Below are 23,995 nucleotides of genomic sequence, written 5' to 3' on the forward strand. Positions count from 1 at the left end.
TTTTAATCAGTTACAAATACAATGCTCTTTAACTGTTTAAATAGGTTAACAATCCCTTCTTAATTCTCTATCCTTCTCAACCTGATGCATCCTTCTACATACTTGGCCATATTGTCCTGCTCCAACACTTTGTTACTTTGCAGTGCAGTGCTTGCCTGTTTGTAGTCTTATCTATTCAGTCATCATCAGCATGTCGTCTGCAATGGCGTCTCTTCATGCTTCTACATTATTACCTTTTTGTCCTCGGAGAATCCTTGGTGGTTGCCTATTTCTGATAGACATTGTACCCCTCAGTGATATTGGAAATGGCACCTATTTTTGCAAATGCACCTCACTGTGCCCTTTGTAACCATCACCTCTCAACCTGTCTCTAAATTGTCAGATTGCTTTTCTTTTAGAAACTACGGATGCTTACATCAGAAATACAATAGAGATTGCTGAAAAAGAACTGTTCTGAGGATTAGTCAGTAGTCCTGAAATGTTAACTCTGATTTCTGTTCACAGATGCTGCCAGACTTGCTGAGCTTTTCCAACAATCTGTATTTTTGCTTGTCTTTTAGAACTGGCTAAAAGACAAAAACTCCTTGAATTAATTTTGGTCAGACTGAAGCCATTGTCTTGAGTCACTGCCACAGTTTTTAGTTCCTGAGCCACTGACTCCATGTCTCTTTTTGGCAACTTTGACAATGAACCAGACTGTTTTCAGCATTACGTTACATTTCACCTTGATAGTTTGAAACCACATATCCGCTATTGCCAGGTCTACCATTTACCAAAAGCCACCCCTGTCTCAGCTCATCTGAAACTCTCGTCCTTGACTTTAAGATCTTGAGGCTTGACTATTTTCACAAGTGGTTGTTGTCCTGCGTTTTGTTTCCCTTTTACTTGCGAGCACCCAGAACTTTGCTCCCTGTAACCTCACATAGACTCATGCAGTATGGAAACAGACCTTCAGTCCAACTCATTTGTGCTGACCAGACATCCCAATCTGACCTAGTCCTCTTTACCAGCATTTAGTCCACGTACCTCCAAACCCTTCCTAAATGTTGTAATTGTACCGACTTCCCCATCTTCCTCTTGTTCCATACACGCACCACTCTCTGTGGAAAAAGTTACCCCTCAGGTCCTGTTTTCAATCTTTCCCCTCTCGCCATAAATTATTGTCCTCTATTTTTGGACTCCCCTACCCTAGGAAAATAACCGTGGCTATTCACCCTATCTATCCCTGTCATGATTTTATAAACTTCTGTAAGGTCACCCCTCAACATCCAATGCACTGGAAGAATAAAAACCTAAGGTTCTTCAGTCGCTCCCTATCGCCCAAACCTTCCCATCTCGTTTGCAGGTTACCCTGTGCTCACTTCTCTGCATTGCTTAATCAAAAGCAAATACCTCAACTTTCTCTGATCCTTTCCAGACCATATCTCTCTATTCACTCCAGTCCTGTTATGGTGTCCTGCATGCCTTTGGCTTGGACCTTTCACTAACCTGATTTTAATTACTCTAATTGCTTTCTGTAGCTTTAACTCCTTCAGTCCCAAACTTTGGAGTTCCCTCTCAGAATTTCTCTTCACTCCTTTTGTAAGCACCTTACGATCTATCTCTGATCACCTGCCTTAACATCTTTTTGTATTCATTTGTTAATGGGATTTGGGTATTTGCCCATGCCTATTTGCTCTGAGTGTAATTAAGCATCAACCACATTGCTTTGTGTCTGAAGTCACATGTAGGCCAGGATGGCAGATTTTCCTTAGCTAAAGGATATTGGTGAACTAGATGGGCTTTTCCTGACAATCATCAATAGTTTCATGGCCATCTTTAGACTCTTAATTCCTTATGTAGCTCTGTGTTGAATTTTGAGGCTCCCATGAGGTTCTTTGGACTTTTTAAACACAATGTTAAAGTTTGTTGTCATTTTATAAGCAGATGTCTGCTTGTACATTTTGCTAACTTTTGGCTAGTTTTCATAAGAAAAAATTCTGCTGAAGTTTCTTTTCATAGCTACAGGTTGGATTTTATATATAGACTTGCATAAAAATCTCTGAACTGCAGCGGAGGCATGCTCAGGTATTCCAGTCCAGCTCGCAGCCCCATCTGACAGGTCTGCAGTGGAAGCTATTTTTAGGCACCTGAATGCCATTTTTGACTCATAAAATATTCATCTGCATCTCGCTGGCAAGCTATCAATTGCTATAAATGTGACGGGGGCAAGATTTTCTCCTCTCTCTCTCCATTTATTTACTGAACTAGAACGTTTTGATGAGATATCAGTGGTGAAGCAAAAAGCCCTTGGTTTGCAGATCCTCACCGCATCCCAGGCATGCTTCCCTGCGCAACTGCTTACGCACCGTTTATTGTCGTCTGTCACGGGTGGATGGCTTGTACCTTTTTGCGTTTGTTGTTCACACGCGAGGAGGGGATGGAGCTGTGTAAAATGATGTAATTTTTTTTCTCATGTTCTTTAATTTTTCTTCGGGGGGGGGTGGAACGGGGTGTGGAGGAGGCAGCAGGGTTTGTTCTACTTCTCAAATTATCCTTCCCCCCCCCCCCTTTTTTTGGTTTTCACTTTGGAAGGCTGATTTTTCTTGTAACTCGCGGTCCCCTTTTCATTAAAGATGCGGCAACACATGCTCCAGAGACTCCAGCAGCTTCTAAATCCAGCACAAGAGAGCGCTTGTTTTGCTTGGTTTGATGGAATCAATCGGGATGCTTCTATTTTTAGAAGCCAAGAGATGGAAATAGCAACTTCGTTCCTCCTGTAACAGATCGCCCCCTCCTCCCCTGCGGCAGGCGTGCTGCTGAAGCCCTTGTCAGTCAGACCTTTGCTCTTGGATGGGATGCATCTGTCACGATTTTGCAGTGGTATTAGCCGCTAATCAATGGAGTCTTACTGCACAGATAAAGGTCACGAGGACCTGCCCAGAATAACTAAGCTCTCAGGCGTGGGCATTGCAGTCACAATTCAGGCAGGCGATGTCAAAAATAAAAACGCACGAGCTAAAAATATCCCAGGTGTACACGGAGCTTTTACAATATAAATTTTTGTGCATTTATAGTTTGAATGGATAGGCTCAGCTAAAAATAGGACTGCTCCTTGCAGGTTACAGAAGCACTGTTTTTCTGTTCATGCAAGTAGGAATAACTCTCGCTGATAGCAAATGTTATCAGGTTGTCACAAACCTCTCAATTGAAATAACATGTACTTTAAATTTGTAATTTGGTCTTTTTTTTCTGTTTTGAGAATTACAGGCTGTAGTTTTTTCCGCAAAAATAATCTCTTTGATTTTCCAGCTGGGTCATTGGAAGTGTAAGATGCTGCAAAATAGATTTTCATTTTTAAAAGAAAATATTTGCAGGGCTGCAGGGGAGTGGTGAAAGTTGAATGGCTCTTGCAGAGAGCTGGTACAGACAAAGGCTGAATGGCCTCCTTTGTTGTAACAATTCTATGTGTAGTGATGCCAGTCTGTTACAATCTTTAAAATCTATTGTGTACATTAATAAAATATTCTACTTTGTATTCTAGATGTGTATGGCGATATGACTACGCTTGCCCTACAAAGATGGTGGTGCATCCTCATTGCAACATATTTTTTAAAGTCAAGGACTTCATTTAACCAGTAGACAGCATTGAGTTAGAAAGCAGTTTTGCACTGGGGTCGCATATAAATGAACCTGGAGTGAGATGATCAGTTTCTTTTTCCTCTAGGAGTTGAGTGAATATATTGTATTTCTGGCAAATTAGCACTTTCACATTTTGGTTTTCCTGACTGGCACCAATCCACAAATGACCAAATTTGTTGGATTTTCTCAACTTACCATGAGATTTGACTTTGCAAGCTTCAGGTTCATCTGATGCCAGAACCACAACACTGTCAATACTTAAGATGTCTAACACAGATTTGTAGTGATTATAATGGATGTGATAATGCATCTCTAGAGTAGATTGGACTTAAACTTGGGCCTCCTGGCTCAGAAATGGGGGCACTACCCTTAGACAAGCCCTCCTTTCTTTTTATCTAGTTCATCAAGTTAACCTTATTGCTACTGGTTAACAGAACATTTATCCAACAAGTATTGTCCATTGGTGCAATAGCAAGCAACAGAAAATTCTTAATCGACGCATCATTTGTTGTCTATTGATGTTCATGTTCCAACAAAATTGCTGTTACAAGTTCAAATTCTTTTAGGCGATGGGCTTTTCAACCACCATGCTGTGGATTTCTCCTGCCTAGTTTGAATCAAGGTCAGGAACAGAAATCATGAGTTCTGATGCTTTTAGGCATGGTCTGAGCGTAGCAGGCCTCCTACAAGCCACAGGTTCTGATGTTCCCCCTCTGTCCAGGGTCCTGGTGTAATAATGCTTTTAGATAATTGAATATTTTAGTTCTCCTTAACCACTATAAGCAAAATCTGATTTAATGAAGGTCCACCTCATTTGGTAGTTTCCAAATGCTGGAAGAGTTAAACCTTAATCATACAATGGTGGAGCATAGGAGGAGCCAATTTGAATGAGTGTCTATTCCTGCTCTTCAGTACATTGGTTTTGTAAGTCCCACTTTCCCACTATTTACTCCATTGCCTCACAACTTAGTTTCCTTCAGGTATTTATCAAATTCTCTTGAAAGTTGCTATTGACATTGTTTCCATGCACTTCCAGTATTCCAGAGCACAGCATACTATTTTCATTTAAAGCATTTAAAAAAAAACTTTTGGAATACCTATGTAGGGAGCTAAACTTGGCCATTTTATGCAAACTGGGGAGGAAAAGAGCAGAAGTCTTGTTATAAAATATTTCTGAAGTTCCATTTGCATTTTGATTTATCAGAAAGACACTTGTGATCTTATATTGATTGTTCATTATAGATTCTTTAAGCTGTTAAAGATGAACTTTTTTTTGTTTCAGTTGTTACAGGAGCAACTGATGGAATTGGGAAGGCTTATGCAAAGGAGGTATGTTAGAAAATTAGTCATGGTTTTAATTAATCATTCTTTCTGCACACTGTTTAAGGTAAACAAATCTTCTCTTTGTTCAGGATGAAATTTCGCAATTTTGTGCTAATTAATTACCTTAGAACAAATGTGTATCTATGTAGATGTAATATATATATAAATAAAATGTCTGTTATATTTCTGTTCAGCCATAAAGCGTTTTATATAGGATACCAAAGAAAATTGAAGCAACTTTATATATTTGGACTTGTTAAAATGTTATTTACCTGTAACTTTGATTTTGTTTTGATTTTTGACTTTTTCATTTACACAATAGCTTGCCAAGCATGGTATGAATACCGTCCTTATCAGCAGATCCCAAGAAAAATTGGACCAAGTTGCTAACGAAATAAGTAAGTCATACCTTTTCTTCTGTTTCTCTTCCTTTTTTTTTGCTTCTCCCCACTTCCTCCTTTATTACCATCTAATATCCACTGATACACACTTTCAACAAGGTCATGTTGGGATAAGCTCAGAAAAATCCAAATCCAATCATATTTCTACCAATCAAGGAAAACACCTGAATGTTTATGTAGCTGTGTTTGGGGAGGATAACTGTGTTTGTGGGCGGCACGGTGGCACAGCAGTTAGCACTGCTGCCTCACAGCGCCTGAGACCCGGGTTCAATTCCTGACTGACTGTGTGGAGTTTGCACATTCTCCCCGTGTCTGTGTGGGTTTCCTCCGGGTGCTCCAGTTTCCTCCCACAGTCCAAAGATGTGCAGGTCAGGTGAATTGGCCATGCTAAATTGCCTGTAGTGTTAGGTAAGGGGTAAATGTTAGGGATGGGTGGGTTGCGCTTCGGCGGGTCGGTGTGGACTTGTTGGGCCGAAGGGCCTGTTTCCACACTGTAATGTAATCTAATGTAATCTTAAAAAAAAAAAAAATCTGTGGTGGAAAGAAGGGGAGAGTCTGGCTGTGTTTACTGAATAGCATTGACCCATTCATTAAAAACGCAGAATGAAATGTTAGCGGACAGGTTATTAGTGTTGATCAACAGTACTCCAGCGTAGAGGCTACGCATTGATTTAAAAACTGAGATTGGCTGAAATCAGCATTGAAAATTTACTAACCTTATAATGCATAACTAACAGTAAAGATTTATATTAATGTTATTGGTGAAACTTCTTATAGTAATGCACCAGGAATCAACTTTTTGCATTCAGCAGGGTAAGTGTGTTATCTGTGCACTATTCTATCTCATTCTTTTAAAAACAGTGTGGTCCAACTCACACCCCAGACAGTACTTAAAGTAGAATGATAGCTACGTTTTCCTCCAACTGAGTTGATAACTATAATCTGAAGATACTTCAGCTAAATTAGGATCAAATGTGTGTTGTATAAGTTAGGGCATTTCCTCATCCAAACAGACAATTCTTTAACAAAAATGTGATGTTAAAGGTAGCATTTATTACTTGCTCCTAATTGTTTTTGACCAAGTCACTTCTTCAGAGAACAGTTGCTGTGGGTCAGGAGGAATATTTAGGCCAGACCAACAAGGGACTGGAGAATCCCAGATAGTGTTTAGTTTAATGGCAGTCACAGTTTCATGGGCATATTACAAGTCTAGCTTTCAGTTCCAGATTTTTTTTTCATTGGATTTGATCTCTGCCAGCCGTATGATGTTGGCAAAGACATTCCAGTATTCTGACCCAACGGACTGACCGAGCAGCGATACAAATCAAGGTGATAAGTGGCTTGGAGGGGGTTTGTAGGTTGTGGTGTTCCTACGTGCATGCTATTCTTGTCTTTTTTCGATAGTAGTGGTCGTACGTTTGGAAGGTGCTCTCTAAGAAGCCTCAGTGAATTTCTCTGATGTAACTTTGTAGTTCATACGTATTGCTGTTACTGAGCATTGTTGGTGGGACTAGATGTTATGGATCTGGTACCTGTCAAAGTGGGCTGCTTTATCCTGGATAGTGTCAGAGGTCTTCACTTTTGTTGCAGTTGCACTCATTCAGGCAAATGGGATTTATCCATCACACTGCATCTTGTAGATAATGGACAGGCTTTAGAGAGCCTGGACGTATTGCTCACTCCTAACTTCTGACCTACTCTTATAGCCACAGTATATAGCTAGGTCAGTTCAGTTTCTGCACAGTTGTAACCCCAGGATGTTAGTAGTGGGGGATTCAATGTTGGTCATGTTATCGAGTATCGAGGGGTGATAGTTGGATTCCCTTTTGAAGATGGTCATTGCCTGGCATGAATGTCACTTACTGGATTAGTGGTGCTGGAAGAGCACAGCAGTTCAGGCAGCATCCAATGAGCAGTGAAATCGATGTTTCGGGCAAAAGCCCTTCATCAGGAATAAAGGCAGTGAGCCTGAAGCGTGGAGAGACCCAAGCTTGGATATTATCCAGGTCTAATTGCATTTGGACATGGAGTGTATCCGTGCCTGAGGTATTGCAAATGTTGCTGAATTTTGTGCAATCAGTAAACATACACTCATGATGAGAGTTAAATTGATTTCAGCCTAGGACACTACCCTGAGGGACTTCTGCAGAGATGTCCTGGAGATGAGTGAGCTTCAACAACTCCAACTATCTATATGTTAAATATATCTCCAAGCAGCAGGGCCTAGACTTCCATTGACTGAAATTTTGCTGGAACTCCTTCATGCTACACTTGGTCAAATGTGGCCTTGATGAACCACCTTTTGGAGTTCTGTTTTGTTCATGCTACAGTCTTGGTTCAAGCAAGGTCAGGAGCTGAGTGGTCCTGGCAGAACCTAGACTGAGTGCCATTGAGGAGGATATTGCTAAGCAATACTGTTTGCTATCACTTGACACCTTCCATCACTTTATTGATGGTTGAAAATAAACTAATGGGGTGGTAGTTGACAGAACTAGATTTGTCTTTTTTGTGTCCAATTTATCACATTGTCAGGTCTTTGTTAGTATTGTGTTTGTACTGGAAAAGTTTGGCAAGTTCTAGCGCATAAATCTTTAGTACTATTGCCGGAATATTGCTAGGGCCCATGGCCTTTGTGTTTTCCAGTGCAACCATCTACTATTCGATATCATGTGGAGTGAACTGAACAGGCTGAAGGCTGGCATCTGTGGTCCTGGGAACCTCCTGCAGAAGGCCAAGATGGGTTGTTTACTTGCACTTCTGATGAAGATTGTTGCAATTACTTCAGCCTATTGTTTGCACTGATGTGTTGGGTTCCCCCATCATTGACAGTTGGGGTATTTATGAAGCCACCTTCTCTAGTGAGTTGTCTGAGTGTCTACCACTACTCCTAACTAGATGTGGCTGGACTGCAGATCAGATATCTGCTCACTTGGTTATGGATTTGTTTCACCATGTCCATCATTTCTGTTTATGCTGCAAGTCCTATGTTGGAGCTTCATGTCAGTTGGTGCCTCCTTTTTAGATATGCCTGATGCTGTCCTGCTGCAGTCTTAATTTGGCCAGGGTTGATCGCTGAGTTGTTGTTAATGGTGGAATGGGGATATGCTGGGCCATGAGGTTGCAGATTGTGTTGGAATGCAATTCTGCTGCGGGTGTTGGCCCACAGTACTTCATGGATGTTTGCTTTGTGTTTTGCTAGATCTCTCTGAAATCTATCCCATTCAGATCAAGAATCTTGTCACATAACACTATGGAGGATGGTCTCCATGTGAAAATTAGACTTGGTCTCCAAAAAGGCAGGTGGCACAGGGGTTAGCACTGTGGCCTGTGGGAACTAGGGTCTCTGGTTCGATTTCACCCTTGGGTTACTATTGTGGAGGTTGTACACTCTCCCCATGTCTGCATTGGTTTCCTCCGGGTGCTCTAATTTCCTCCCAAATTCACAGATGTGTAGATTAGGTGGGTTGGCCATGCTAAATTGTCCTGGTGTGTCCAGGGGTGTGCAGGCTGGGTAGTTAAGTAATACCCTGTGCGGGTTTATGGGGATAGGGTGGGATGGGGCTATGGGTGGGTCTAGGCAGAATGCTCTTCAGAGGGTTGGTGCAGATTCCAAGAGTCGAAAGGCCTTTTCCCACATTGTAAGGATTCTATTCTGTGAATCTAAAACTGTGGTGATCATTCCTTCTGATACACTCGTGTTCAGATGAAGCTGTAGCAGGACTATCCCAATAAGGTACTGAAGTTGTCCTGTGTATTTGCAGCAAATGTTGGACATAATTCAGACTTGGGTTGATAAAATGGCAAGTAACATATCTCAAATGCCAGGTGTTATGTTCCCAGCTGATGCTAAGGGACAAGCTAGAATGAAACCTGCCTTGGTAGATCCAAAAAAACTCTATGGTGGTCATGAACTGAGACCTCAGTGTGCATAGGGTTGCACAGGCTGCAGATTCTTGAACAATAAAACAGAACTTTTTAAATTATTTTATGAACTCATTTAATCAAGTGAACAAAGCTATCCAAATCCCATATGAAAAATCATAAAATACTGTAAAATGTCTCTTTTATTCCCCAGAATATAGGAACTTAGGAACAGGGGGAATGCATTCTGCCTGTTGAGCCTGCTCTGCAATCCAATGTAGTAATCAATAATCAAACACTTCAATGACATTTACTCATGCTAGCCCCATACCCCTTACATTATTGGTAATCAGAAATCTGTGAATCTATATTTTAAACACAGTCGGAGAGCTGAGGTAGCTTAGTCTTTGTGATAGAGATTTCCAAAAACGCTCCATCCTCTGAGACAAAATGCTTTTCCTAATTTCGGACCTAAAGAGCATCACCTTATTTTTGAATTGTTCCCCCGATTCTAGACGCCCCATCCAAGGAAAATCTCTTGGCTGCATATACACTGTCTATCCCTTTTTTAATTTGTAGGTTTCAATTAGATCATCTCTCATTCTTTGAAACTCTGGAGCATACAGGCCCAGTTTGTAGGATAATCCCACCATACAGGGAGCAGGTGTGATGAATCTTTGTTGTATACCTGCTATGGTAATAACATTTCCTGAGATAAGGAGACCAAGACTGCATACAGTATTCCAGGGTAGCTGTCTAACCATGCTTCTCTACAATTTAAGCAAGACTTCATTACTCCTGTACTCTGATCCTTTTCAAATAAAAGGTTAACATTCCATTGTCTGTAAATAGTTTGGTACACCTGTATGTTAGCCTTCAGTGACTTATTGACAAGGATATGTAGATGCTTTTGTACACTTTCTAACCTCCTTAACATTTAAGAAATACGCTGAACATCGTTCCTTCTACTAACCTGTTTTTGCCAAGTCACTAAGCCTGTTCAAATCCTCCTGAACACTCTAAGTCTTTCTTGCATCTTTCTGCTTAGCATTGCATCAACTGCAAATTGGTAAATATTACATTTGGTTCCCACGTTCATTTTTTAAAAAAATTAACTTGCTCGGATATACTATATTGAACACGTCCGGAACAGGTGTGACTTGAACCTAGGTCTTCTGGTCCAAGGTAGGGACACTACCGCTGTGCCACAAGAACAGTTAAAGCCAAGATGATTGCTGGTTTATGTTCAGATAGGGGGTATTGATATTTTATAATCAACCTGCTCAGAGACGTTGTTGCACATCTCTGGTGCAGGTAGGTCTTGAACCTGGGTCTTGTGGTCCAAAATTGGTGATACCACAAGAGCTCCATTGCTCCCCACATTCAAATCACTGACAAATATGTGGGCCAGCTGTGGCTCAGGTTCTGATTTTTGCAGTATCTCCCTAGTCAGAGCCAGGCAACAGAAGAATAATGTGTTTATTCCTTCCCTTGGTTCTCTGCCTATCAGTCAATCCTAATTCGTGCTGATAACTCCTATCCTACATACTTTAATCTTGCAAGCAATTTCTTGTGGGGTTCTTATCAAAAGCCTTCTGAAAATCCAAGTATAATACTTAATTGACTCCTTTTTTTTGATTTTTATTAACAATATCCTGAAAAAAGTCTGACCAGTTTGTCGCACTCAATTTTCTATTTGCAAATCTATGCTATTTATGCACAGTTAGATCATGATTATCCAAGTGCCCATTTCTCACATACTTTAATGATAGGGAAACAGAATCTATTTCTAATGTAATGCTGACAGGCCTGTAGTTCTCTTTATTCTCTTGCTCCCTTGTTACACATTATTTTACAACATTTCAAATTCAGAAATTATCCTTCTCTCAAATAATTGATTCAACTTGACTGTGTCTTTACAGTTCTGTCCTGTAAAATGTGAAGTCATCTTATGTAAATACTCATGAAATTGAAAGCTTAGACTTTGTCTCGTAATAATCTGCAGTTTTCTAATCAAACTCTTATGGTCAGTGAGCTTTACAAGCTAAACATTTACACCAATGTATTTGAGCTTTTCCAATCTGTCCTTCACTCCTTTCCAGGAATGAAACTACTTACTCTAACCCCAGTCAAGTCTCCTCCAAATCTCTCTCAAAGCTTTCGAGTTCTGGGTTTCCCTAAGGTTTGGTCCTTAAGGCTGAAGAGATCAATGGGTATGGGGAGAAAGCAGGGACATGTACTGAGTTGGATGATCATATTGAATAGTGGAGCAGGCTTAAAGGGCTAATTGACCATTCCTGCTCCTATTTTCTATATCACTATAAAAGTCAATCCTGGATTATTCTAAACCAAAAGCAATCTAATGACTTTCAACGTTTTGTCTGTACTGTAAACCTCACAGAAAAACAATCTTCTACTAACATGCAAGAGGCCTGCAGTCACCTGTTCTCTGACACAGACTAGATTAGATCGTGGTTCTTATAGGAATCTTTGACCTTGTTCATTTTGAATCCTTCACACTATTAAGCAACATATGCATTACTGTTTCGAAATCCAAATGCTAAAAATTATAATCATTTATATATTAAGTCACACCTTTCATCTCACAGGCAATAACCACATCCTCAACAAATGAAAATCTTAACTATGTCCCCATGATATTCAATGGCTTAATGATCACTGAATCCTTCACTAGCAACATCCTGGAAGTTACCATTGACTAGCAACTGAACTGGACCAGTCATACAAATAATGTGGCCACAGAACAGGTCAGAAATTAGGAATTCTGTGGCGAGTAACCCAACACCTACAAGGACCAAGTTAGTGTGGTGGAGTATGATCCACTTGTCTTAATGAGATAATGAAAACTCAGTCATTGAAAAAAATCAGTCTGCTTGATTTCTCACCCCATTCCATCTGCTTCCTTCATTATAATTGCAGAATAGAAGCGTTGTGTTCAATTCACAAACTGCTCTGTGGGAGTTTACTACATCTGCTTTGATAACACCTTCCAAACCATAATCTGTGCCACCTTGATGGACAAAGCCAGCAGATGTGTGGAAACATGACCATCAACTTGTTCTCCTCCAGATCACCAATCATTCTGACATGGCACTAGATCTTTCACTGAAGATCATTAAAATCCTGGAATCCCCCCCTCCTGCATCGCATCACATCACATTGACTGCAGCAGTTTAAGATGATGTCACACTGCCACCTTTTTGAGGACAATTAAGGATGGGCAATAAATGCCCATTGCCAATGACACTCATAACCCATAATAAAAATGAAAAAAAACTCCCAGCCACTGTGATGGTTACCGTCAATCAGAAACTGAAGTAGATCAATCCTTTAATTGTAATTAGAATTACTGAGTTTTTCTTAAATGGCCAACTTGCTGATTCCCAATTTTTTCCACTACCTACAAAGCACTAAGTTGTCTGGAAGTTGCCTTGATGGGTGCAATTCCAACAATGTTGTAAAAGTTTGATAGTGTACAGGTCACAGTACATTGCTTGTTCTGCATCTCGCCACAGACCCAACAGCCATTCACTTCAGTAACAAACATCACTGGTAATGGGCAGTCTTTACAGGGTTCACTACAGCAATTCACTGGTTTCTTTGGCAATAATTTTCCAAACGAAAGACTTGAGATCACTGAAGTGACTGACAGTAGGTCTTGTGGAGCAAAATCCCCATCACATTCTCCAAGTATGACTCATTCTAAACTGGGTATGACGTTGTTTCTTCATTAGTGAGAATTCATAAACTTGGAGATCCCTACATGATGGGACAGTTGGTGTCACTTTGCAAAGCACAGGAGCTTTTCTATGTCCTGGCTGTCTTGAAAAGACAGCCAGGAGCAGGTAATATTTGCCAGCAATGTTTGCATGCAGAGAATGAATAAATGGAAATGGTAAGTTCTATGCAATTTGACTTTTGAATGTAAGTCTTTTCTACATTGGCCAGTTTCAACCCACGTCATGACAGACTTTCATAATTTACCACTTTACAGGTAGTTGGCAGGGTTGTAATGATAGATATTGGAAATGTTTACATTGGTTCAGAGCACTGTTATGGCACATGGTTGAGCAGACGAGAAGGAGCTTTATTTAAATGCAACTGTCTTATACTGAATAAATATTGATGGGCAAGAAACATTCATATCTCACTTTTGATTGTGAAAAATAATTAAAGGAAGAAGGGATTAAATGAAACTAAGAATGTTCAAACTTAACACTCAAATATAATATGTATGCCACACTGAAAGAAAGTTACATAGTTTGTACATGTGTAAGCTGAGTATTTAATTGAGAGTCTGCGAACACTAAAATGTATAATCCTGTTTGGCCTGATTGAAGTATTACCCTTGTAAATGGTATTTAAAAATTGTCATGATTTGTCTTCCTCTAGCTTTAAATCTGCTGCAGTGTTTGATGTATGAATTCCTATGTTTGTGTTAGTGAATTGATTTCAAACCGTTGGAAAGGTAAGTCATTTTAGCCAATCTCAGTACAGTGCACACTGAGTGCTGCTATTCAAGCCCTACAGTAGGAATGTGAATTTAGTTTTAAAGTAGTTATTGAAACTATTAAGGTTACATTGTTTAACAGTTTTATGTGAGCAGGTGTGTTTATTGCTAAAACACTGTTTATTTTCAGCACGTAGTGTAAATTATACTTCCCAAAGATGAAAAAGAATATTGGGTAAATTTACAGAACTGTAGGGACATCTTGCATAATGTCTACAAACATTAAATGCCTTTTCCAAAGCAGGAAAAATGTTTCAAAAGTTACTAACTTTTTATGTTATATCCCCGAGCAGGCCAAAACCACAACTGTTTCTAATGCTATCTATTATTCAGCAAAGTTAGCATATTTACATGCTTTTCTGTCAGTCTTGTATGTTGGAAGACATGCACACAACTCAGCAGGTCTGGCAGCATCTGTGGGGCGAGAAAGACAGTTAATATTTTAAGTCCAATGATCATTCTTCAGAACGGCAAGTAGCCAGGAAAAGGTGGTATTTATGCTGATGATGTGGCAATGGCTGACAAAATTCTGCGTAGGCAGACAAAGGGGTTGTTCTTAAGTTAGATTACATTGCCAGAGCACGGTTTAGGACCTGAGGGCATAGTCGCAGAATAAATGAGTGCCAGTTTAAGATGGAGGTGAGGAGGAATTTCTTCTCTCAGGATCTAAAAACCTCAGAACTCCTTGTCACAAAGAACTGTGGGGATACAATGCTTCTGCATATTTACGGCTGAGATAGATTCTTGATCAGTATGGGAATCAAAGGGTACGGGGAAAGGGCAGGAAAGTCAGTGCGAGGAATGTCTGATTTTATATGATCCTATTCAATGGCAGTGGAGGCTTGAGGGGGGTGGAATGACCTACTCTTGTTCCCATATCTTTTGGTCTTATTTCAGGTGGCAAAGATATGTTACTTGATTCAAGGTATTGGAACAAAATGCCAATAAAATTCAGGTAAAGTTAAATCCTAATTTTCATGCAGACAGCAAAATAAATACAACTCTGTTTCTTTTCAACTCAATAAGAATTAAAGGTTACTTGTGTTAATAAGCAACAATGGCTGTGTGTGAATAGTAAGCAAAGAACAGTACAGAATAGTAACAGATCCTTCAGCTCACCAGAAGGTTGTGGTAGTGGATTGGTTTGTGGACTGAAGGCCTGTGACCAGCTGTGTGCTACAAGGATTGCTGCTGGGTCCACTGCTATTTATCATTTATATTAATAATTTGGATGGGCATGGTTACTAAGTTTGCAGGTGACACTAAAATTGGAGGTGTAGTGCTCTATGAAGAAGGTTATCTTAGAGTACAGTGGGACTTTGATCGGATGGGCATTTGGGCCGATGAGTGGCAGATGGAGTTTAATATAGATAAATGCAAGGTGTTGCATTTTTGTAAGGCAGGGTCCTGAGGAATGTTGCTATGTAAAGAGACCTAGGATGCAAGTGCATAGTTCCTTGAAAGTGGAGTTGCTTGTAGACGGTGGTGAAGAATGCATTTGGCATGCTTGTCTTCATTGAGAGTGCATTGAGTATAGGAGTTGGGATATCATGTTGCAGCTGTACAGGGCATTGGTAAGGCCACTTTTGTACAATTCTGTCTTCCCATTTTAAGAAGGATGTTGTGAAACTTGAAAAGGTTCAGAAAAACGTTTGAAGGATGTTGCCAGGGTTGGAGGGTTTGAGCTATATAGGGAGAGATGGAATAGGCTGGGGCTTTTGTTTTCCTGGAGTGTCAGAGGCTGAGGTGAAATTAGAGGTTTATAAAATCATGAGAAGCATGGATAGGATGAAAGCCAAGGTCTTTCTCCTTTGATGGGGGGAGTCCAAAACTATAGGGCATCGTTTTAAGGTGAAAGGGGAGCAAGATTTAAAAAGGACCTGAGGGGTAACTGTTTCTTGCAGAAGCCGAAGCGTTTTTGGAATGAGCTGCCAGAGGAAGTGGTGGAAGTGAGTATAATTACAACACTTTAAAAGGCATAGCCTCATAGAGATGTACAGCATAGAAACAGACCCTTCGGTCCAACCTGTTCATGCCGACCAGATATCCCAATCTAATCTAGTCCCACCTGCCAGCACCTGGCCCATATCCCTCCAAACCCTTCCTATTCATATACCCATCCAAATCTGGATGAGTATATGAATAGGAAGGGTGAGACGGATATGGGCCAAATGCTGGCAAAATGGGACTGGGTCAGACTGCGATGTCTGGTCAGCACTGTTTCCGTGCTCTATTACTCTGTGCCAAGCATGATGACATTCTAAACTAATTCAATCTGCTTGCATGTGGTCTGTACACCTTTGTTCTCTGCCTGTCCTGTATCTGTCTAAATGCCTCTTAAAAGTTGCTATTTTTGTGAAGCGTGAAAGGGTTCAGAAAAGATTTTCAAGGATGTTGCCAGGGTTGGAGGATTTGAGTTCTTCCTGGAGCATCCGAGGCTAAGGGCAGATAGGATAAATAGACAAAGTCTTTTCCCTGGGGTGGGGGAGTCCAGAACTAGAGGGCCTAGGTTTAGGGTGAGAGGGGAAATATATAAAAGAGACCTAAAAGGGCAACTTTTTCACAGGGAGGGTGATACATGTATGGACTGAGCTGCCAGAGGATGTGGTGAAGGCTGGTACAATTGCAACATTTAAAAGACACCTGGATGGTTATATGAATAGGAAGGGTTTAGAGGGATACGGGCTGGTAGTTGGGACTAGATTGGGTTGGGATATCTGGTCTGCATGGGCACGTTGGACCGAAGCGTCTGATTCCATGCTGTACATCTCTGACTCTTTATCTGCTTCTATTTCCTCTTCTGGCAACTTGTTCCAGGCGCGTACCACCTTCTCTTTTCGGGGTGGGGGAGAAAAACTTGTCTTGCACATCTTTTTACTTCTCCAGATCACTGGGTAATTTAATCCAATTCACCTAACTTTCATGTCTTTGGAAGTTAGAGGTTTATAAAGTCAAGAGGAGCATGGATAGGATGAATAACCAAAGTCTTTTCCATGGGGTGAGGGAGTCCAAAACTAGAGGGCATAGGTTTAAGGTAAGAGGGGAAAGATATAAAAGAGATTTGAGGGGCAACTTTTTCACAGGGTTGTGCTTCTATGGAATGAGCTGCCAGAGGAAGTGGAGGAGGCTGGTACAATAACATTGAAAAGGCATCTGGATGGGTATATGAATAGGAAGGGTTTAGAGGGATATGGACTTAATGCTGGCAAATGGGACTAGATTAATTTAGGATATCTGGTTAGACAAGTTAGACCATAGGGTCTGTTTTCGTGCTATACAACTCTGACTCTATGGCAGTTCTGCAACATTTTCATTTTTATGTGACCAGAAGTATACATGGCATGACCACTAACTTGCTTTTGGCTCTCTCTTGCCTTTTAAATACATTTCAGCACCTGATTTACATTCTGCCTCTGATCATGTTGTGATTATCTCTTATTACTCAGGAACATAGACATTTTCCATACATATTGTTTCTTTCCAGTGCTAATCATTTCAGCTTTTGGCGCCCACATGAGGTATACTTTTTGTATTCTACTGCATTCCATTTGACATCTGGTACCAGTATTGAATTCGCAAATCTTGTTATTGCTTATCTTGTGTAATTTTGCAGTCTACCAGCTTCATTAGCTTTGTAACATCTGCGCATTTAACTACTGGGTTTTGGAAACCTCACCAGATTAGTTTGGGAGTGATGCTGAACAAAGATTGTCACAAATAGACTTCTCCTACGTGAATCTATATTGACTTTACTCTGACAAAATTTTCTACTGCACAGATTCTGTGAAGTTTGCATTGTATTGTATAATGAAGTATGAGTAATAACCAATTACAATGTTCTGCGCTTCCCAGTTATTTACTTGGTATTGAAGACTTAACAGAGTTGAGTTGTCAGCTTCAGTTTGTTTGGTAGAGAGATTTATGTCACCAGTACGTACATACACATTGAAAAAATTATTTGATGGTAAAGTCATCGCCTACGTGACTTCTACATTTCTTTGATATGTAGTAGCAAATAAATAATTTTTAAAAAGCTCTTCAGCAAGTTTACAATATATTTTCCTATTAATTTTTAATATTAAAGTACATCTTGTTCAAGGAAGAGAAGTTGTTCCACATTACCTGTTGTTGCCAAGTGCTGCACAATCAATGACCCATTTGTTATGAAATGTTCTTAAAGATTACCCGGTCAGTTTGCAAGTCATAGGAGTAGCAAGTGTAATCTGGGATGGGTGGGTCACTCCTCACTTCTGTGCTGCTGTTGCTGCAGCCAGCAGATTGTTGCCAGGGCTCAGGGAGAGGCTGTGAAATGGAAACTACTCTGCTGTGACCCTGTGTCAGTCATGAGTTCCAAAGGTTAGTCAGGTCACAGAAAACTGATATAAACTGAGATTTAGGGATATGTTTTTAATATAATTTATTGCAAATTTGACTTTTTGCATTTTGAGTTTAAAGGCATCAGTCTTTGTGAATTTGAAGTTAATAGTTAACTTTTAAGAATCTCTTCAAAAGCAGTTTTTGAGGCCTGATTTTCGAATGAACAGGTTTACTGTGTGCCACCAATAGTTTTATTATTAATCTTGGATTATTTTGCAGCTTGACAAGTAAATCATGGGGCCTCAAAGTTTGCTAGAGATTTCTGGAACTCTCTTTACTTATGATGAAGGGAAACAATTTAGAGGAGGAGTGTTTTGGTTTTGTGTTGAGTTTTGAGCAGTCCTATGAAGCTCCTGTATAGACCAGTGCTTCTGAGAAAGGAAGGATATATCATGGACTAGATTGACTTAGTGAGGAATTAGTTACTTCGCGATTATAAGCATTGGGACAAAACCCTGAAGAGGTTATTTAAAATTGAGTACATATAACCAGTCATATAATAACTCCAGGAAGAAGCTATTTGTAGGTAGTCTAAAAGTTGAAGTGGCGACAAGTATGATTGCAACAGGTCACAGGAAGTCGAATGGAATATTGGCCCTTATTTCAAGGAGCTTGGAGTATAATGAGGGGAGTCTTAGCTGGTTTGAGGGGCTGAGCTGCTTAGTCTTCCTATTTCTTTCAGTCTTATGATCTTATTTCAGGTGGCAAAATCTGCAGCATTGTCAGCTTTTGTTTCACTGAGACCACTTCACTAAAATAAATCAAAATACAATCTCATGCTAGGTGTATGTCTAGGATCTATCTTCTCTGGTTATAACGTCAGCTAGGGTCATGACACAAGTTAGACATGGAACCCACCCACCCTTGTTACATCTTTACGTATAGATAAATTAAATTCATTTAGAACAGTAGCTTTTGTGCAAGCATGAACATTTTTAAACAATGGACAGAGTGTCCCCCTCAAACTTCAATTTGAATTGAACTGATATTTTAAAGATTGCACATTCCTTTATCTCTAGTCTGTAAAATTATACAAGGGCTCCATAAATACGTGGACTTCACTGTTCAATCTCCTTACTGAGCGTAGAAACATACCAACTGACTTAAATTTACTTTGCTGGAAAAAGCACTTCCTAACCAGGTGGGAGATTTATTGACTTCCTCATTCATGGATTTATGTTTCTGTTAGTTCTTCTGCACTTGAATTTTTAAAGTGTAGCCAATGCTAAAAGACTCTGTCTACTGTTTGGTTTCACTTGTAATAAATGTAAAAGGGGCTTAACATAATGACTTTATGATCTTCCATTGCAGTGCTATGTTATAGAACAGCCCAAACCCCCTCAAAATATAACTTTAACTCTATTGAAATACTTAATAAAATAATATTTAACTATTAGTCATCAACTGTTCCAGCATAGCAGCATCCATAAATATACCCTTAGCAAAGGCAATTACAGCAAAACTGATTTTACTTATGTGCTATCTTTAGTCTAGGGGAAAGGAACACCAAAAGAAACAATCTAGCAGCAGAGAGAGAGATGTGTCTATCAGATTCAACTTCAAAAACCCTAACTTTATCTGAAAGCAAAATTAAAACCCTGGGTTTCTGTGAGCCTGACTCCACCTCATAGAGTCCTACAGCATGGAGACAGATCTTTTAGCCCAAACTGGTCCATGCTGACCAAAATGTCCCTTCACACTAACCTCATTTCCTTGCACTTGGCCCATATTCTTCTAATCCTTTCCTATCTATGTATTTGTCCAAATGCCTTTTAAATGCCTCAACCACTTTTGCTGGCAGCTCATTCCATATGCATACCCACTCTCTTTTTAAAAAAAAAAGTTGACCCACAAGTTCCCTTTTATTCTTTCCCCTCTAATCATAAACTGATGTCCTCTACTCGATTCCTCAGTCGTGAACCAAAGACTGAGTGCATTCACCCTACCTGTGCCTCTCATCATCTTATACACCTCTATAAGGTCCCCCCTCAGTCTCCGACACTCAAAAGAAAGTCCTAGTTTGTCCAACCTCTCCCGATAACTCGGACCATCGAGGCCAGGCAACATCATTGTAAATTTCTTCTGCACTCTTTCCACTTTCATAAATTCCTTTCTATAGCAAGGTGGTCAAAACTGAACACCGTACTCCATGTGCGGCCTCACCAATGTACTGTAGATCGACAACATAACTTCCCAACCTCTGTACTCAGTGCCCTGACTGATGAAGGCTAGTGTGCCAAAAAGCACCTTCACTGCCCTGTCTACCTGTGGCCACACTTTTGGAGAAGTGTGAGTATGAACTCCAGGATCCCTCTGTTCCACGACACCTTCTCGTGCTTCTTTTGTCGATTTTTGAGCGAAACAGTCAGGGAGCTCAAAGCCCCTTCTTTTGAAACAGACATTCCAGAAGCACTGATAACACTTCTCTGCCAGAGAGAGAGCACAGAACAAATCTCTGTTAAAGCCATAATATGGTTCCACCCAGCATGTACTGAATATCTGCTACAGCTGAACACACTTCGCAGTGGGATTCAAAGTTGCATTTGGGACTTTAAGATTTTCTTGACAAGTTTCCGAGAGTTGTTTGGCTTATCCATGTGCAAAATAATAGAATTATAGAATTTTACAGTACAGAATGAGGTCATCTGCCCCATGTATGTGCCAGCTTCTGAAAGATCCACCCAGCTAGTCCCATTCCCCAGCCTTATCTCTGTAGTCCTCTAAATTCATTTTCAAATACATATGCAACTGTTTTGAAACCACCTAGTGAATCCACCTCCACCATTCTCCTGGACAGCACATTTCAAAATCATCACAACTGAGTAAAGAAGTTTCTTCTCATCTTACTCAGCTCTGCTGACAATGTTGAAATTGTGACTTGTAGTTCCTGACCTACCAATTAGTGGGAACAGAATATCCCCCTCTATTCTCTCAAAGTTATTCATAATTTTAAATACCCTAATAAGGTTAGCTCCTCAGCTCCAAGAAGAATAAGTCCAATTTCCCTAATCTTTCCTTGTATCTAAAATCTGTCATTCCTGGTGTAATTTAAATACATCTCTTTTGCATTCACTCCAGGGCTTTAACATCCTTCCTTAAATAAGATGCTCAAAACTGAAGGAATAGCACAATTTGAATAGTTGCGCCATGTCAAACCAAGTAAGCACTTCTGTGACTTACAGGCTCAATGAAAATGACAATTAGTATTTATATAGTGGCAGCATCTCTAAGACAATACAGTATTCTAAGACACTTCACAGAAGCATTATCAAAACGAATATGACGCTGAACCACTTAAGGAAATATCAGAGCAGATAATCAGTATCTCAAAGAAAAAGAGGTCTATGGAATGTCATGAAAGAGGAGTAGAATAGAATGCCTACAATATGGAAACAGGTCCTTTGGACCAAGACGTCCACACCGACCCTCTGAAGAGTAATCCACCCAGACCCATTCCCCTACCTATATTTTCCTCTGCACCTAACCTACACATCCCTGAACACTATGGGCAATTTAGCATGGCCAGTTCGCCTGACCTGTCCATCTTTAGATTGTGGGAGGAAACCCACACAGACACTGGGAGAATGTGCAAACTCCACACAGACAGTCGCCCAAGCTTGGAATCAAACCTGGGTCACTGGTGCTGTGAGGCAGCAGTGCTAACCACTGAGCCACTGTGCTAAGAGAGAAAGCAAAGTGGAAATTTACCAGGGGATTCCAAATCCAAGGGTCATGCAGCTAAAAAGACAGCCCACCAATGGTACAGCAGTTTAAATGAGAGGAAAACTGACCGTGTTGGAAAAGATTGGAAAGGTAAGGCAAGGAAAGTCATGGAGGGGTATGAAAGCAAAGGTAAGAACTTAAAATTGAGGCATTACTTAACTCTGAAACAGGGTAATTTAGTGATCACAGCAGTGATGGGTTTATGGGACTTGGAGGCAGTTAGGAAAAAAGGCATGCATTTATATATCACCACCAGACCACTTTAAAAAAAATGTATTTATTGTTATAATGTAGGAGGCAAAACGGATGTTTTACATACAGCGAGCTGCTATAAATACTATACAATAACAACCAAATAACCTGTTTAAATAATGTCTGTTAAGGGATATGTATCAGCCAGGTCACTAATAACAACTTCCCGACTCTTGCTCTAAGTAGCAGTAGGGAATTTTTTACATCCACCTCAGGCAGCTAGATCTTGGTTTAAAGCTTCACCTGAAGGAAGGCATCTCCAACAATATCTCTGAACTGCAATGGAGTGTCAACCTTGATTTTTGGGTTGAAATCCTGAGGAATTGACTTGAACTCTCAACGTTGTAACTCAGGTGTGTATGCTACCAGTTGACTTGCAGATGAGACAAGCAACAGGAATTATGGATGCACAAGCGCACAGAGGTTAAGTGTGAAACATTGGCCAAGAGAAGCCAAAATAAGTGTATCAGCAGCTGTAACAAGGATACAATCTAATCCAATCTAAACAGTTTCCATCTTTTCCCATCTTAAACAAACTTAATTAGTCCACTCACTGGGTACCTGGAATTAGTAACTTTTGCTGTCAATTATTTTCTTTATGGATTCCATTGTCATGTCTGTTAAAAATTTTGATACAGAATGAATTTAATTGAACCAGATCACATCCTTTCACCTTGCAAACATAATGCTTTTCTCAAATGTAAACAAAATACTGCAGGTGCTGGAAGTCTGAAAAAAACTGAAAATGTTGGTGGCTCAGTAGTTAGCACTGCTGCCTCACAGCGCCTGGGACCCTGGTTCGATTCCAGCCTTTAGTATCTGTCTGTGTGGAGTTTGCACATTCTCCCCATGTCTGCATAGATTTTCCCCTCATAATCCAAAAATGTGCAGGTTAGGTGAAATGGCAATGCCAAATTGCCCATAGTGTTCAGGGATGTGTAGGTTGGGTGCATTAGTTCGGGGTAAATGTAGAATAATAGTGTAGGGGGATGTGTTGAGTAGGTTACTCTTCGGAGGATCAGTGTGGACTTGTTGGGCCAACTGACCTATTTCCACACTGTAGGGATTCTGTGATTCTATCAACTGAGCAAGTCTGGCAACATCTGCAGAGAGAGAAAAACAGAGTAGTCTTCTGTTTTCATTTCACTTCTTTCTCTCTGTCTCCCACTTAGCTTCCAATTTATAAATGAATAAACTGAAATCCATTTGCCAGTCTTCCCTGAATATTTTCCATTGTTTTCCTTTCACGTATGGCAGCAAATGCAGAACAAAAGTAGCCAGAGTTCAAAAAACACTATCTGGATTCATTCTGTGCATGTAGTATTGTTCTGTAAAGTTTTATTTGCCTTTATGCCTGTTAATAGAGGCATCAGCGTCTTTAAATGACTGATCAACTGTTTGTAATAGAATTTGTTTTTCAAGTTCATTATTTCTATTTTATAAATAGATTTTCTATTTTTAAAATACTGCCAAATGCATTAATTTGTGCTCAGCATTGAATACTATTGGTGAATCAGCTAGTCAGTTGTTAAATTACAACTTACTTGAAATAGACAGCATCGTGACATTTGGTGAAAGAGTTTTAAAATCCACTTACTGTAGGGTCAGCAAACGTAAGTAAGTGTAGACTATAAACCGAATGCAAACCAATTACAAAATTACAATAAACTAATTACAAACTTGATTGCTCACAAAGAGTAAATAACTTGCAAAGTAACAGGTTGTTAGCTTTTGACATATCCAGTGCGTGAAGCAAAATTTAAATATGAATCTCTTGAGATAATACATAACTTAATTTCTGTTGTAATAGTTTATCAAATTTGGACATTGGGGGTGGCACGGTGGCTCAGTGGTTTATTTCATAGCTCCCACTGCAGCAACTTCAGGAATAAACTCTTTATGTTTA

The 23,995-nt window shown here is 40.0% G+C and overlaps 1 protein-coding gene across 1 annotated transcript in view; it reads left to right on the top strand.

Moving 5' to 3' along the window:
* The window catches only part of hsd17b12a (hydroxysteroid (17-beta) dehydrogenase 12a), a 160,780-nt gene that overhangs the window by 42,244 nt on the left and 94,541 nt on the right, over positions 1–23,995 (top strand). Inside the window, exons 2-3 of the mRNA XM_072592668.1 lie at positions 4,904–4,950; positions 5,267–5,342. Coding sequence (XP_072448769.1) covers positions 4,904–4,950; positions 5,267–5,342 — 123 coding nt within the window. The remainder of the gene's footprint in view (positions 1–4,903; positions 4,951–5,266; positions 5,343–23,995) is intronic.

The sequence above is a fragment of the Chiloscyllium punctatum genome, chromosome 22 (genome assembly GCF_047496795.1).
Source record: "Chiloscyllium punctatum isolate Juve2018m chromosome 22, sChiPun1.3, whole genome shotgun sequence".
Lineage (NCBI taxonomy): Eukaryota > Metazoa > Chordata > Chondrichthyes > Orectolobiformes > Hemiscylliidae > Chiloscyllium > Chiloscyllium punctatum.